At 39.2% G+C, this 16,262-nt stretch overlaps 1 protein-coding gene and 1 non-coding gene across 5 annotated transcripts in view; one reads left to right on the top strand and one right to left on the bottom strand.

Moving 5' to 3' along the window:
• The window catches only part of LOC118106293 (cytoplasmic dynein 2 heavy chain 1), a 106,164-nt gene that overhangs the window by 52,832 nt on the left and 37,070 nt on the right, over positions 1-16,262 (top strand). For all 4 annotated transcript variants that reach the window (XM_035154711.2, XM_035154713.2, XM_035154712.2 and 1 more), the window contains 10 exons: positions 1,323-1,486; positions 1,843-1,962; positions 3,944-4,078; positions 5,499-5,642; positions 7,982-8,071; positions 11,638-11,703; positions 12,126-12,176; positions 12,292-12,345; positions 12,495-12,626; positions 13,627-13,699. In XM_035154711.2, coding sequence (XP_035010602.2) covers positions 1,323-1,486; positions 1,843-1,962; positions 3,944-4,078; positions 5,499-5,642; positions 7,982-8,071; positions 11,638-11,703; positions 12,126-12,176; positions 12,292-12,345; positions 12,495-12,626; positions 13,627-13,699 — 1,029 coding nt within the window. The remainder of the gene's footprint in view (positions 1-1,322; positions 1,487-1,842; positions 1,963-3,943; positions 4,079-5,498; positions 5,643-7,981; positions 8,072-11,637; positions 11,704-12,125; positions 12,177-12,291; positions 12,346-12,494; positions 12,627-13,626; positions 13,700-16,262) is intronic.
• On the bottom strand, positions 14,739-14,811 carry trnam-cau. The gene has a single exon. It is a non-coding gene; the product is annotated as a tRNA-Met (tRNA).

Consider the following 16,262-nt stretch of genomic DNA (forward strand, 5'->3'; position numbering starts at 1 on the left):
AAGGCACATAAAATGCTTTCAGACATGCACTGAAGTCTGGACATTTTCCTGAAATTTTCCAGAACAGCTGTATGTGAAACACAAATGTCAGAGTTGCTGCAAACATTTTCTGCAACTTAAAGTGTCTGCAAAATGTCCGAGTGAGCCAATGTGAGAATACAGCTGGGCGTGTTGACCAAGTTTTTAACAAATGCAAAGTCAATCAATCAAATTTTATTTTAAAGTGAAAGAAAAAACTCAAAGAATATAAATATCTCAGAACGAAGAAGAGGTGCTACACACATAAAAGACACAGATGAAGAAGTCAGACTGGAAAGACAAAGAGATTCAAGAGCTTTTGGCGATAAAAAGGTGTCGATGTGGTTTACACAAAAACGCGATTTCCACAGTGGAATTCATACGTCATGTCATGCCTCCTGCATTCTTCATGTAAGAAAGGCAAACTCTGCAGACCCAATTTCGGAGTTAATGTCTGAAAACGGCAGTATATACAGTATACATACCTCGGGTGACAAATATATGAATGTATGTAGCACATTTATGAAGCCTCATTCTTTCCTTGTTAATTTTAAGAAGTGATGGTAATTAGTCCCCAGAAAAGGTGGTATGAGCCACTGGAATTCCTATTTCCTCTATAAAATAAGCATGCAGATTTATTTAATATATTCAATTATAGGATTTAATTCATTTGAAATACTACTTGAATTTATCAAATTAATAATAATGAATATAATAATATCTATAACATTTAAAAGATATTAACAACCTCATCCTATGTGTATTTTGCTCTTAAAGTTTTGATATAACTGGTGATATTTCAGTTTCTTTGTTTAAGTATTTTCTTACCGAACAGAGGTTGGAAACGCACCAACCTCTGGAAAATGAGGGTGATTCATAAGGCTCTGGTTCATCCAGGGTGAGGCGGTTGTTATTTGAAGCGCGGAGAGAGTGGGCGCAGAGAAAGTGTGAGAAAGGGCAAGTTATTCACTTAAAAGTTGTGTCGAACAGGACTGAAAAAAGAGGCGAGACAAAGGGATGGCAGCACTGCATTGCAGACATCTAGAAGACCGAGACGAGGGCAGAATGCAAACGAGTGAAGACAGAATTTAAAGTGGCCATTGAAAACAAAGTTACACCACTGTTTGATAGAGTGTATGTTGTTAACAGAGACTCCCTGTCTTTCTTTCCAACTTCCACACACACACACACACACACACACACACACACACACACCACACACACACACACACACACACACACACACACACACACACACACACACACACACACACACACACACACACACACACACACACACACAGGCCCTAGATATGTGGTGCAGATAGGAGACAAGGTTATCGATTACAACGAGGACTTCCGTCTCTTCCTGGCGACAAGGAACCCCTCTCCCTTCATCCCCCCCGATGCTGTTTCCGTGGTTACAGAGGTCAACTTTACTACCACCCGGGCAGGCTTACGAGGACAGGTAATGCACACCCACACTCACAGATACAAAATCGACTGCAACTGCTCGGCAGGAAATGTTACCATCTTGAGTCTTCGTTCAGTTTTGTTCACACTTTGTTGCAGCAGTGTTAATGAGACTTCACAGTGTTTAAGGCCAAAGTCTGTGGTGATGTTTTGTTCAAATACAATAATACAATAATACAATGAAATAAGAAGTTTGAACCGATTTAGTTTTTTTATCCATGTGGAACAAGTGTTTTTATAGTAGAATACTACAGTGCATATATAGACTATATGTTGTTTGTTGCAGTCATACTGCATGTGTGTTGTCATGCTGTGTGTCCACTGTGACCATGTCTTTATGCTTGTGTCTAGCTCCTAGCCTTGACCATCCAGCAAGAGAAGCCAGAATTGGAGACAGAGAAAACAAGACTTCTGCAACAAGAGGAAGACAAGAAAATACAACTGGCTCAGCTGGAAGAATCCCTGTTAGAGGTATACATGCAGACACACAGCATACACTGTTAGAGCAAATAGAAGTAAATACTCCAATTTGGGTATAAAACCTGGGGCAGGATCATCTACTGATATAATACAGTGCACATATGTGATCTAATTATACCTGTTCATACTGACTGTGATTCAGTAGACATGATGGTCTTAATATCAGATTTTAGGGTATTACTAAATTTACATCTTCCATCATTTCAACTAGTCTATCGTTGAGACATAAATATATTTTATTATCAGGTGCCACAACATGACATTAGAGACACAAGTACAAAGAAAGTAAAAATGTCCAAGTCTGAAAGCCTGAGCTAAACACAGACAGTTACTAGGGAATTCCAGTTATTTCCCCCCAAAATACAGTAAATTATTGTGACCAATAATATTTGGGCAAGGTCAATGTCACAGAGGCAATAGAAAATGACAGATGACATATATACATTGGACCAAGTTACCCATGAGGGGCGCTTTATGAGTGTACTTTGGGGAGAATTACAGATGACTCCGGAAAGAAAAGTGTGAAGATATAAGTGGAGGAATAAATAAAGACAATAAAGAAGAAAGTGAGTGTGTTACACTGTCATTGCTGTTATGTAATACAGCTCTTTGGTACAAAAAGGTTTCCCTTTAGGATGCAATTCATCAAGTTTTTCATAATAATCAAGTTTTTTTCTTCTTGGTCAAGAATAGTAGAACTTTTAGAAAAAAATGCTACAATACCGACAGAAATTGGGCTCTGAGTTCATGGATGTGGATGGAAATCCATTATTTGACACATTCAACTGTCAGCAAGGTAATTCTAGTGGCGCCCCCCCCCCCCATTAGACCATTTGTAAATGTGGAATGCTCAGTTCTCGCTGCACTAGGGAACTCCCACTGTTAGCCTAAGGAGAATGTCATAGCCAGAATGAGATAATATGTACAGAGCATGCAGGAGGAGTCACTGTTGCATCAGGGATGTGATTTGTCACTGACAATTAAGTCTGTAACTCAGCCCAGTCAGAAGCACCACTGCTTGACGCTGAACTCATGTACTGAGCCACTTTAAGTGGTGGGACAACCTCGCTCAGTTCAGAGTGGAAATCTGTTCTTTAAATATTCAGTAACTATTTTATACCTTTTAAATTGGATCAAAATGTAGGAAACTGGAACCATTATGTGCCTGTAATGTTACATTTGTGTTATTTTAGCTTATATTGATGCATATCCAATTATTAGTTTGTCAATTAAGTCTCTTTCGTACTACATGTACAAAACAGTTGGCAAAATTGTCTCCCTGAATTATTTTCCAGAAACCTTAGCGTTTGAATGAGAATGTTTGTAGTGAGTACAATCACAAACTTTCTTTCATTGTTTTTCTTTTCACTTATTGATGCACGTCAAACTTCTGAAGTGAAATTCGTCAGCAGCCATTTTACATCCCCTGTAATGAGTCTATGGAACCAAAACATCCGACAGGTTGTGGGCTCCCTCTAAGTCCTAAAACACACAGAGCTTTATGTATATATACACTTTCACAATGGAACACGGTGCCAAAGCAGGATGTCAGTGCTTCACTGCTACTAGACATGTAATCAATCTAGAATTGTAGGAGCATATTCAACTCGACATTTCCATGCTCCACTGCTTTCTCATCTATTCTATGTGAATTTATTTGAATACATTTTAATCAGTTCGTTTCAGAGAATAGATTCCACAGGGTGAAGTGTGGGACTCGTGGGATTCGATGAGAGATTCAATAAAAGAATAAAAAAGTATTCAGAATCTGACCATTATAAAACAGCATCTCTTGCCTCTGCAACTTTTATAAGATCACACTCTTCAGCCAATTGAGTGATACACAACAACATACCTCTCCCATACTCCTCTTTTCATTTCTCGTACTTATTAATGACACCCTCTCTGCCTCCTCGCTGGATCTTTTTGTTGGTACCTGTCTGTTCATCCGTCTGTCTGTTTCCTATTTCAGACACTGGCTACAGCTCAGGGGAATATTCTGGAGAACAGGGAGCTGATAGACAGTCTGAACCAGACCAAGGCGAGCAGTGCCCTGATCCAGGAGTCACTGCTGGAATCACACAGGCTGCAGGCATCTCTGGACCAGGTACTGGACCTCAGATATACACACTCTCACATACACACACAAAAAAAGGTCATTTAAAGCCTTTGCTGAATACATTTTTTTAAGTGGATTAATTAATTACCTCCGCCAAGGAAGTTGTGTGTTCACCCCTGTCAGTTTGTTTGTAAGCAAGATGCAACATTTTCCGCCTCTGTTGTGATTGGTCAACCACTTCAAGCAGGAAATGTCGGCCTCTGCACTTGCTTTACCTGGCTTTGTTAGCGTTTGTGCATTAGGCGAATGTGGGGTATTGTGCTGTCACATGACATCACAATAATATGGAAATATCGGCAAGACTGCTGATGAGGCGTTTAAGGATCTTTAAGAGCATTTTTTTCTGGGGGAGAGGAGCTTTCTTCACCAAATTTTAACTTTTACGTACGCAATAAAACCTAAAACACACTGGAGGACAGAAAAACTGAAAAAGCATAACATGTCTTCTGTAGTGGCTTGTAAGCTTACACGTATGAGTCGAGGTCTTACACTTTTTTATACCTGGGTCAGACAGATCCTGAAAAACCAAGATATATTGTGAATAACAATTTGACATTAACCAGTGAATCACTAAAGAGTCATAACCAATCATCATCAGCACTCTTCAGAAGTTTGGAAGCTCTTGGGTATTTCCCTTCACATCGACTGCTGTGCTCTTCCGAGTCACTGATGACAGAGAACGAAAGGGGGCATTGAGACTGAAGGGTGTGACGGAGACCGAGCGACGGAGGAAGACGGAGGCACAGATTACAGTTCACAGAGATGAAGTCACAGACTGAATATGTGGAATTTTTGGGGACATTTTTACGCAGTCTGTGGCTGTAAGATGACTCCACTTTTGTACCAAAGTGTAATTTCTGGAACCAAGCATCATCTTATTTTGAGTTTTACAAAAATTTCAGTTGTCTACAGATACACAAACTGCACAAACTGCACAAACTGCACAAACTGCACAAGCTGCACAAGCTGCACAAGCAAGGCTCCACTGTAGAGGCAGTATATAACCATCCTCTAGGGTGCAGTGTTACACCAGAACTGTTGATGTACTTTTCTCTCTGTTCTTTTTATTTATTTATTTTTTCTCAACCCTGGTTCTGTCTTCCTCTTATGCACCCCCTTGATTTTTTTCTCACATTTCCTGTCTTATCACACCTTGTGCTGTCTATCCTCATCCTTCTCTCTCTCTCTCTCCCTTTCTCCTTCCATCTTGATTAAAATAAATATTCTCTTCTCTACTGGTCTGCTCATGCATCTTCAAACAAATCCCTCTCCCTGCCATCTATACATATTTTGTATTTTCTTTAAATCTCTTGAATATTTTGTGGTCTTTTTTCTGTTGCACCTTGGTTCTTTTTCATCTCTGTCCTTCTCCTTTTCCTTTTTCTCTTTCTCTTTGTTTTTACTTTAGGAGCGGGATGCCTATTTACCTCTTGCAGAGAGTGCCAGCAAGATGTATTTTGTCATCACAGACCTGTCGAAGATCAACAACATGTACCGCTTCAGCCTGGCTTCTTTTCTACGCCTCTTCCAAAGAGCTCTTCAGGCCAAGACGGTGAGTGGATGCCACCCAACTCTTAGTGGTGCTTTCATTTCTTTTCAGCACAGTAGAGTTTGAACACTTTCAAAATAAAAATAAAAACTTTCATGCAACTGGATGATAAATTAAATGCTAATACGCATTTTTTGAAGTACTTTTCCCACTCATATATTTGAGTTTACCAGTATGGCAAAACTTGATGTCATACACCCATACACAATAGTGTCTATTTAACACCATACTTTACCTGGTTCCACATTATTTGAAGAGGCTCATTGGTCATGCCAACCCAGGTGCACACATTACCAAGCAGAGCTTTGTGGAGGATAACCTTTTCCAGTGTCTGTCTGTGTGCTTTGTTGTGACCCAGAGAAAAGTTGCAGAAACATTCAAGCAAAAAACTGGTAAAGGTAATGATCAGAATACCTGGACGGCTTCGTCTTAGGAGACAGAGTGTGGCGTCCACTATAATAGATGGTTGGTGGTTCAATCCCTGGCTACTCCAGTCTGCATTCCGAAGTGTTCTTGAGCAAGATTCTAGTGCTGCCGATGTGTGGGTGAATGGATGATTGTTACTTGCACTGTAAAACGCTTTGAGTGGTCAATAGGACAAAAAAAGCCTCATATAAATACTGTCCCAATGATGCATCATCATAATTAATTAAACATTGTTTTGTTCTAATTTTACATGTTTAGCTTAACATAAGCCAATTAATACTAAGGTAACTAAATACACCTACCCACTCTCTGTCTGTTAATTATAAGACTACAGCCAGCAACTGGTTAGCTTGGCATATTACAGCTAATTATATTTTCTAGGGGGTTTTGTGCAGGACTTTTATTTGTCCATTTATTGTTTTTATACTTACTTGTCCACATATTCCTTTCAGTAGCTGTGTGCTTTGAGTTGGCCCTGGGTCATGAAGCACAAGAAAAAGTGTTGGATAAATGGAAGTTAATTCCATTTGCTTTTAGATTATTTTAGATGATTTTGTTTCAGTTGAGGTCGCTTGTTTTTATCAGCAGGTTTATCTCAATCTGACCTGTGCAGCTGGAGAGCTCCACAGACTGTCCATCACACTGCAGTTCTCCATCTGAGCCCCTAAACGCTGTCTGATAACCAGAGTACACACACACACACTGGGTTGAAAGATTGAGCACTAATTCCCCAAATCCTCTGTGGGTTGTTAGAGCCACTGCTGTCATCCAAGAATGTCACCGGGCAGCAGCTGGTCACCACTGTTATGTACTGTGGTATGTGTGTGTTCCTGTGTGTGTGAGAGGGTGTAATAAAAGTGCATTTATTCATCGACTCTCTGTCCCTTTGTTACTTTTGGTTGTTTTTGTATTGAATGAGCAAGTTTAATTTGCCATGAGTTGCAGATGGTGGTCGAGATCTAAAGGAGAATTTTAATGTTGCATGTCTGACATGACACTATGAACATGTGCACACTAACACATCAGCACACACGCAGCAGTATCTTAGCTCTGTCCAATTCTCCTGGATTGTCTCTGTCTGCTCCTTCTGTTTAATTTTTAAGTTTCTTCCTTTTGTTATGTCTCATTGTGCATATACATTCTTTGACAGTTACACTCTGGTCCGATAGCAGCCTCAAAGACCCGGGGCCCATGCTACCAGTTGAGCTGGTGGGCGCACTCTCAATAAAGGCAAAAGACCTTTATTGACAGGACAGTGCAAGTGTGAAATGTGGAGAGAAAGTAGGGGCTGCAGACATGCTGCAAAGAGCCGGATCTCTGCGTACAGAGACTCGAGTCCTCTACAGCGGCTACAGGTTTGGTTCCAATCCGTAACTTGCTGCGTGTTTTCCCCCAACTGTCAAAGAATGTATATACACAATGTCAAAAATGTGAAATGGAAAAAGAAAAAATTAAGAAAAAAGTCAGACTGGGCCCTTTGCTGCATGTCTTCCCCAATTCTCTCCCCAGTTCACACTTGCACTGTCCTCTCAGTAACGGCAAAAGTCCCAAAATATTTTAAGACACTATAAGACAAACTTCAACTCTCTGGTCTGATCTTTCCGTGGCAATTTGTGTATCAGAGGTTAAAAAAAAGACTAAAAAACAAAGGGAAGAAATACAAGTTAACCATTTTTCATTGTGTCAGAAAGTTGGGACGCTTTGGAAAAAAACGTTGCTTCTAACTTTTTCATTTCATCGTCACTTGCACAACTGGCTCATATTTATCCAGAACAGAGATATGGACAGACACATTGACATGAACTATCCCCCAGTCTAACATCCACTCACCCAGTTTAATGGCCCTTATCCTTTTTATCTCTCACCTCACTAATTGTTTGTACACGTTTGTGTGTGTGTGTTTGTGTGTATTTTAGGAAGTAGAGAATACTGAAGCCAGGATTGCAGCTTTGGAGTCCAGCTTGAAGAATATGGTGTATGAATATGTCTGCCGGTCGCTTTTCAAGGTAATACACACACTCACATACATACTTAAACAAATGTGGTTTTGACCATGTTTAAGTTTCCTGTCATCACTGCAGTGGTTTGCTCAGTATAGTGAGTGGTGGGATGAGTGGGCAAATCAGGCATTTTGCTTGAGGCATTAGATCAGTTTCAATTGCAAAACAGGATCAGCTCATTTTGAAAACCATGTTTTTTTCATTTTAATTGCAAGGTTTATTTCTACCCTGTAGTTCCTTATGAAATTGATTAAAATAATGCGTTGTTATTCCAGAAACAAAAATCATCCATAAACACAAATCATTCTGGGTCAAAGAAATAAATCCACTTTTTCTACTCAAAGCCATAAAGAAATCATTTTGCTAAGCTACCTGATGTCGTCACGAATGCATTACCTTGACATATTTCTTCACATGTATACTCCTACATTACTCCAATCCTTTTTTTCCTCACTACCATCACAATTTGCCATGTCTTCTCTACCGAACATTTAAAAATGAAAGGTTAAAGTTGACATGCTTTAAGTGGTCAGTTTGGTGTTTTTTAGAAACAAGGTTGGTTGTTTGCAACTGGTGCAGATCCACTATATTCTGGTAAATACTAAAGCAAAGAAGTAGCATAGTAGTATTCTTATTGATCTCTTAGACCAAATGCACAATTAGATGAACACACATTTACAGACTTATCCAGTCCAACCTCTGCCATTAACACACTGATTAAGTGTCAAATATTGACTAACACAGCAGTTGTTGCATCGATCAGGCAGTAAATAGTAAATGTAATTCCTCTGTCTTTGTGTGTCTGTTTGGATGGCTGTGGGGGGCTGTGAACTGCTGACCACCTCTCACACATACCTACATACATACAGACGCTGCAGCCCAGTTATTAGCAGACAGGAAACACTAGACTACATTATCAGTGCTCTTGTCGACACCCCCATCTGTGTTACCAAAGAGGTAACTCCAGGGAGAGAAGGAGAGAGGTGGAGGAGGCGTCCAATGAAAAGATAAAGGTGGATAATTAGTGAGGGAGGACAAAAAGACGAGCACAGGGAAAAGGAAAAAAGAGAAGAGAATAATTAGCGAGGGAAAGATAATCAAGATCAGAATGTACCATGTACACCTTTTTTGTAAATATCTGTATTGTTGTTATGGCAGTGGGAGGCACCCAGACGACTATTCTGTTTTTGTGTTAAACTCCACCACAAACACAACTGATTCAGCTTAATAAGGTATTGATTGAGCATAGCTGGATACATCAAAGCTGTAATAAATAAGCAGGGCTGCTCAACTAAATATCGATTGTTGAACCTCTCATGAACAAAGATATTTTTTATTTGTTCTATCTCAGGGCCTGAAATAATTCTTGAAAGATTGTGTCATTTGACCTATAATGAGATGTTTTATATTTGGAACAGCTTTCATTTTCTTCAAATAAATGTACTGAACGAAACATGTGGGGATCATGCTTACTCGTACTGCCTGGATCTGTCTATCTAATATTAATAGCTTGTGAATATCAGTTATAGCTATGTTATATTTAATAGTGTTTTTGTAATTGACAGGGTAGTGTATTGAATTACAAATATATGCCATTAATTACCTCCGCCCTGGATGGTTTGTTTTTGTCCCTGTCCATTGGTTTGTTTGTCAACAGGATTTTGCAATAACTACTAATTCAATTTCACCAAAATTCTGGGGAAAAATGAGACCAAGAAAGAATCCATCAAGGTTTTGGATCAGGACAAAGGGGAAGATCCATAATTTTGGGGACTGAAGAGTATGCGAAATTTGGTGCAGCTTGATTAAATTTAAATCGTCCATAAAGTTTTTACCCTCCACGCAGTCAGACCTCAGAGTTTCAGCTTTCACTTCTCTCTCACGTGAGAATTTCTCTTTTGGTCTTTGGTGTGTGTGTACCTGACTCTCAGTTGCGTGTGAGAGCAGACTGCGTGCACGTGCAGGTGAACCTGTGCTACTGACACAGACCGAATTAATTCTGTGGGAAACACTGCAGTGTGTATAATATTTGAAACTTTGTCAATAAAACAAACTTTGGAAAAACAAATGAATTGTTCAATGAAAAACACAGTATAGACGGAGGAAGACAGTGTTCTTATATTCCACCCCAGATTCCGTAACGATGCTGTGACAAAATAAGTGAATCAGATGCAACAATAGTAGGCTTTGTCACTTCACTAAACTCTGCGTAGCACCCTAGTGAATCTTCCTACTTTGTCCATAGAGAAGATACAACAACAACAACAACAACAACAACATTAAAGCTTTTCTTTTCAGCACATTGCTGCACACTGAAGGGTTGTTCACTCAGGAGATTATATGTTTAGAGGATTAAAGTAGTAAACAGTCAAAGATGGGCAAAAATAAGATTGTGCATTTGTATATTGATGTCTATATACAAACCCTTATTTATATATGGACTCAATGTGAGTGTGGTGACAGGTAGAAGCATTCAGGGCGTTGACTTTGCGTTTGAGCATATCAATGCATCTCTTGTGCACATGCAGTAGTTTGAGATGTCGTGATGTGCTTAAGTGTGACATATAACAGGTTGTACTGTCTACTGAGGTTCCTGTCAGAGTGTCAGGATGGCAGCAGTACACACACGCGCGCACACACGCACACACACACACACACACACACACACACACAGACTCTCTCTCTCTCTGACACATACACACATGTTGATGCGCACAGACGCAGTTGTCTTACGATTTGATCAAATTAATTTTCAACAGAGCCTGTATCTGGTAGCAGTGATAGCAGCTACTGTGAATATATGAATACAGTCATTTGACTTATAGCCACTTTACAAAACACAACATTGGCAGGTTTTACTAATGCTTTACTAGCTGTCAAAAAAATCATATGGACTCATAGTGCTATAGACAGTTAACATGCTTGCATATACGTATATGTTTTTTTTCTACTTTTCTTTACAATAATTTTCACCATATATTAGATATTTGTATTAAGATTAAAGAAAGCTTTGTGATTATAGAAGGGTTTAAGCTCGTGATGGGGAAAAAACTGATTAATTAAAGTCTTTCATGCGTCATCATTGTGTTTGCATTTTTGTTTGTGTTTGTGTGTGTGTGTATAAATGCGTAAATACTTGCTTTGGTTTCCCTGTTTCTCTTCCTGCCATATTTACTGGGCAGTGAAGTTTCTTGCTCAAAGTCTTCCTGTTTTCTTTCATAGGTGGGGGTGGGATAAGCTTTTTTATTAGCAGCTTATTTCTGTTATCTCTCTTAAACTTGACCAGCAGATAAGAGAGACAGAGAGACAGTGTCGGGATGATACAACAGCCAGTGTAGTTCTAGACGTCCTCTGGGCTTTTTGTCTGGTTGTAGCAAACCTCTACAAGCCCTTAAGATAAATTGGCTGAGCTGCTTATCATGCACTGGGAATATGAGGGCCTCATGTGAATAAGATGCTAAAGTTTCTTTTTTTTCTACCATGACTTTCATTGTTCGTAGTTAGGCTTTGTACAAGAGGAAATGCCATGTTCTCATATGTGACATCCCTCTGTCTCCTTCTCTCTGCCTCAGGCTGACCAGTTGATGTTTGCTATGCACTTTGTGAAAGGCATGCACCCCGAACTCTTCCAGGAGAATGTGAGTATTTGCTGTATCTGTATTAAGGCAACCATTGATGCTGATTTCAAGGCCTTTTTTATCTTATTTGTTGAAATCCTCATCAGTTCCCAATAGCCATTAATAAATATAGTAATCTAAAAAAATGAAGAGGCCTACACTGTGGTCCTCACAGGACTGTATTAAATACGACCAATCATTTCATTCAGTGCAAATATTATTTATTAGTTAACAAGCTAGTCACAGAAAAGTTGGCTTCTAGCAGTTGTCAGGCAGCGCGCATTCATGTGTTTTGGGGGCCTAGTCTTGATCAGAAGGCCAGTGGGAGAGTGTAGCCTGCGCCTGCTAGATTTTCCAATATTACCAACCCTAGCTTTAAATATAAAAATAGACGCTTTGGATCTGAAAAATGTCAACTTATAATCATTATTCCTTTGTTTTAGGAGTGGGACATCTTCACTGGATCCATCGTAGGAGAAATGTTTAAGAAGGAGGTGAGCATGCAGCAATTTTTTTTAATTTATTTTTATTTTTTGGTCAAAATGAGAAAACCATTATATTCATCAACATGTTATTATTTCTGAATTTGACTTAACCCTCTCTCGGCAGGAGTTGCCCTCCTGGATTGATCTGGAGAGACATGGAGCGGTGGCTATTTTTAAAGTAAACATCCATCCAGCCGTTATCCTTTCAAAGAAAAGTTTACTGCAGTTTATATAGAACACCAATAAGTTATTCTTTATTGAATTGCATGATTAAATGTTTTAATCTGTCAGTCACCTGTTGAAACTTTTGCCATCCTTCTTTCACAGGCTACGTTCCCAGCCCTCTACCAGTCTCTGTGTTTGAGTGACTCAGACCTTTGGATGTCCTTCTCGCAGAGCTCACAGTGTGAACAGGAAATCCCATCCTCCGTTGCCAAGAAGATTACTCACTCCCAGCAGGTCAGCTTTCAATCAAAACCACTCATTTCATTTCATCAGCCAAATTGAAGAAAAAAAAGAAAACGTATCATTATTTACAGACCATTTCAGAAGTCCACACACAGTTTGTGTTACCATGGCCAAGAAAGTTCTACTTTCAGCTCAGTTCGTTTCCCTGTCAATTTGCAGATTTGAAAAAAATTGTCTCAAGAACATAGGTCAGAAAAAAGATGTGTAGTTAGCTTTAGCTTTAGTTAGTGCTACCATGTGGTTGGGGTTGGACATTTATAAAGCACATTACATTTCTGTTCATACTTCTTAACTGTGAAAGAAGTATGAACCTTGTTGGTTAAGGATGAAACGTTGAGTACAGTTCATACCCATTTCTGCTTAAACATATAACCTGCAGAATAGTTTTTGATTAACTCTTAAAGCTACTATGATCTATTATATTTTTTTTCCATGTGTGATATAAACTCACATGGCCTGTTATGATTTTAAATGACCATAACTCAACTGTCATCACTTTATCTTTTTACAAAATCACAACATCACTTAAAGGTTCAGTGTGTAGAATTCAGTGAAATCTAGTGGTGAAGTGTTATGTTGCAGCTGAATACCCCTCACCTCAGCCTCCCCTTCCAAACATGACAGAGAACCTGGGGCAGCCTTCAGTTGTCATAAAAACTCAAAAGGTGTTTATTTTGTCCAGTGTGGACTACTGTAAAAAAACATGGTGGCCTCCATAGAGAGGACCCACTCCCGATGTAAATATAGTATTTAAATATAAAGGCCCATTCTAGAGTAAAGAAAACAACAAATCGTACAATTTAGGTGAAACATATTTTATGTATTGTGCTCTAACATATAATAATTGAAAATCTACAACCTCTGTTAATTTAGTATTGGGTGTGTTTCCAAGGTAGGCTGTTTTTTGGGGGGCTTTTATGATACGTAACATTTGTGTTTGATATTTGCTGTTACTTTGTCCCTTCCATTCATTGCTCTCCCATCTCCTCAGCTATTATTGGTTCAGGCAGTCCGACCAGACCGGCTGCAGAGTGCCATGGCAGCATTTGCCTCTCAGGCTCTGGGTAAGTGGTTCATTTTAGAGCTTTAATCTTTCTTCATTATTATTACTCATCAGTGTTGCCTAAGTCTGTTGGAGTTAAGTTCGGAACTGTTTCTACAGTTGTAACGAGAATACAACAAAATATAACAATTATTATTCACAATATCCTACTGAAAACTACGATAACACAAACCACATTCACATCATAATGATGCAGCCCACTCAGCACCTACCTGCTCTGCACATGGGTCTCACCTTTATTGATATTTTTACAAGGTTTCTCATCTTTCTTGTTCTTACTTGTTCAGAAAAATGCACAAAGAAATAACATTTATTTTAATATTTTCATCAATATATGAATGATCACACGGGGTGCCAACCTCACAGAGGTGCAACATGTGCACAGGGATCGGCAGTATTCCCTACAATTTATACTGAGCCGTGATTATTCTACATAATATTATATCATATGATAAGTGACATCACACAGATACAGTTATGATGTTGCTTGAGAGCGGTTAGTTCATTGTGCTTAATGAGCCCGTTCATTCAGTTCAGATAATGCTAATGTTGTGTTGACTTCTGCCAGCCGTATCTGGGACACTGCTAATTGGTGTCAGGTGAAACTAAGATGCAGGTTTTCGTGTTTTTATATAAAACTAGTTTTCAGTTATATGTAATTTGTTCTGCCTCTGTTAGCTGTGTGGGATTGTTTAACTTATAATATCACTTACATTAAGCTTTCCATCAATAGATCATTTGTTGTGTGGGCTTTAGTGTTTGCGTGGTTTCTGGTTCTGAGCTGCTTGCGATCCAGTTAATCACTATTCCTAATACAGTAGTCATTTTACAGACAGTTAAACAGGCAAGTTAAAAATAAGGAAAACTCTTAATAATTGCAGCTGAGAATAGATTCATAAACAAGACTTTGGTTCTTGAAATTGTTTCACAACATGCACCTTTTGATATAGATCCATTTGGTTTTTGTTTCCTTCGTGAACCTCGCAGCCTTTAACTCTATATTCCATCGTAGCTATGACTTGTGCTCCGTACGAAAAAGCTGCCCAGTGTGAGGCTCGAACTCACGACCTTCAGATTATGAGACTGACGCGCTGCCTACTGCGCCAACAAGGCTTCTATAGCTCCATAGAATGACAACAAAAAAAAGAGATCTGAGCTGTGCATTGTCGACAACAATATATGCACACACCAAAAAGCTCCGGAAAAAGCTTCTATTCACCTTTACATGCTTTGTGAAATGGCCCAGGGCTAATCCATGCCAAAAGAGGGGGGCTCACATGTCTAAGGTGTGATCATAGCAAGTGTTTGTTTAGGGCAGCAGCTTATAGTGCAAATACGTTAAAAGAAGAGCAAACAACAGCAATAGAGGCTTTTCTCACTGGAAACTATTCTCAAGAATGGTACAGTTTCCTGCATCATTTACAGCTGTTTCAATGTTAAGCTGTGTATCTGCAAGGCTCATTTCAAAGCTATAGTTGTTGTCATGACGTGGGTTCGTAGTTTTCTTTTCAATAATAAAGCATGTGCCCTGTGTGGGGCTTGAACACATGACTTTCAGGTTATGACACACTGCCTACTGCACCAGCTACGGTGAGGAAATTAGAAATAAAGAAAAAGATTTAAACATACAATTAGATCTATACACCGAACGGCCGTGTGTGTGCACACCTTAGCTTTTATACAATTTTATTTCATTAAGGGCTCATCATATAACTACAACAAAAGTAAAATGCATGCTGTAGTTAGTTCAGTCTATGGTCAATGTGTGTGCATGGATGAATGTGAGGCATGTGAGAGATTTACACAGAATCGCATGAAACAAACAGGAGAGATGTTGGACTGCTTCCCTCGCTCACATCTTTTATTTGCCTTTGAACTTCTCCCAACAGGGATGTGAGCGAGTCACAAGGAAAAGCTTTGATGAGAATGTGAGGACAGAGAAATTGCATTTTTCCAAATAGGACATACTGAGAACGTTTTTTGGCTGATTGACTGAAGTTGCAAGTTTTTATGAATCATTTATATAATGGCAGTCAACCTTTTGATTTGCTGCACAGAATCACATTTGATGCACTCTGCATTAATTGTCAGTCTGTAGCATGTGTCACCCCTGACTCTTTTGTTTTCAATGCAGTATGAAACATGCCTGCCTTGTATGAGGCGCACAACAATCACATTATAAGACTGATGCGCTGCCTAATGCACCAACAAGGTTAAAACATGATCTGATGTTGAAAAAAGAGACATTTATGTGTCAACAAAAATGCTTTGTCAGATGCTCTGATATGACCCAGCACCAAAGGCATGACAAAAAGAGGTTGTGCAGATTTAGAGAAACAAAAGATTGATACTGGAGCAGCCAACACTGTGGATGATATGGTGGTGATGTGATTATGCTTCCAGATAGACAGTTCAGCTCTAGATGGACTACTTTTCCATCCTTAAACAAAAGGACTCTACTTATGTTAGTATGTGAGCTTTGTCTCCACTATTCTGTGTTGTTGTGACATTTTAAATAAGAAAACCACCCTGTGTACTTGGCAATATGGGAAATTCCAGTATTT

This window comes from Hippoglossus stenolepis, chromosome 4, assembly GCF_022539355.2.
Source record: "Hippoglossus stenolepis isolate QCI-W04-F060 chromosome 4, HSTE1.2, whole genome shotgun sequence".
Classification (NCBI taxonomy): Eukaryota; Metazoa; Chordata; class Actinopteri; order Pleuronectiformes; family Pleuronectidae; genus Hippoglossus; species Hippoglossus stenolepis.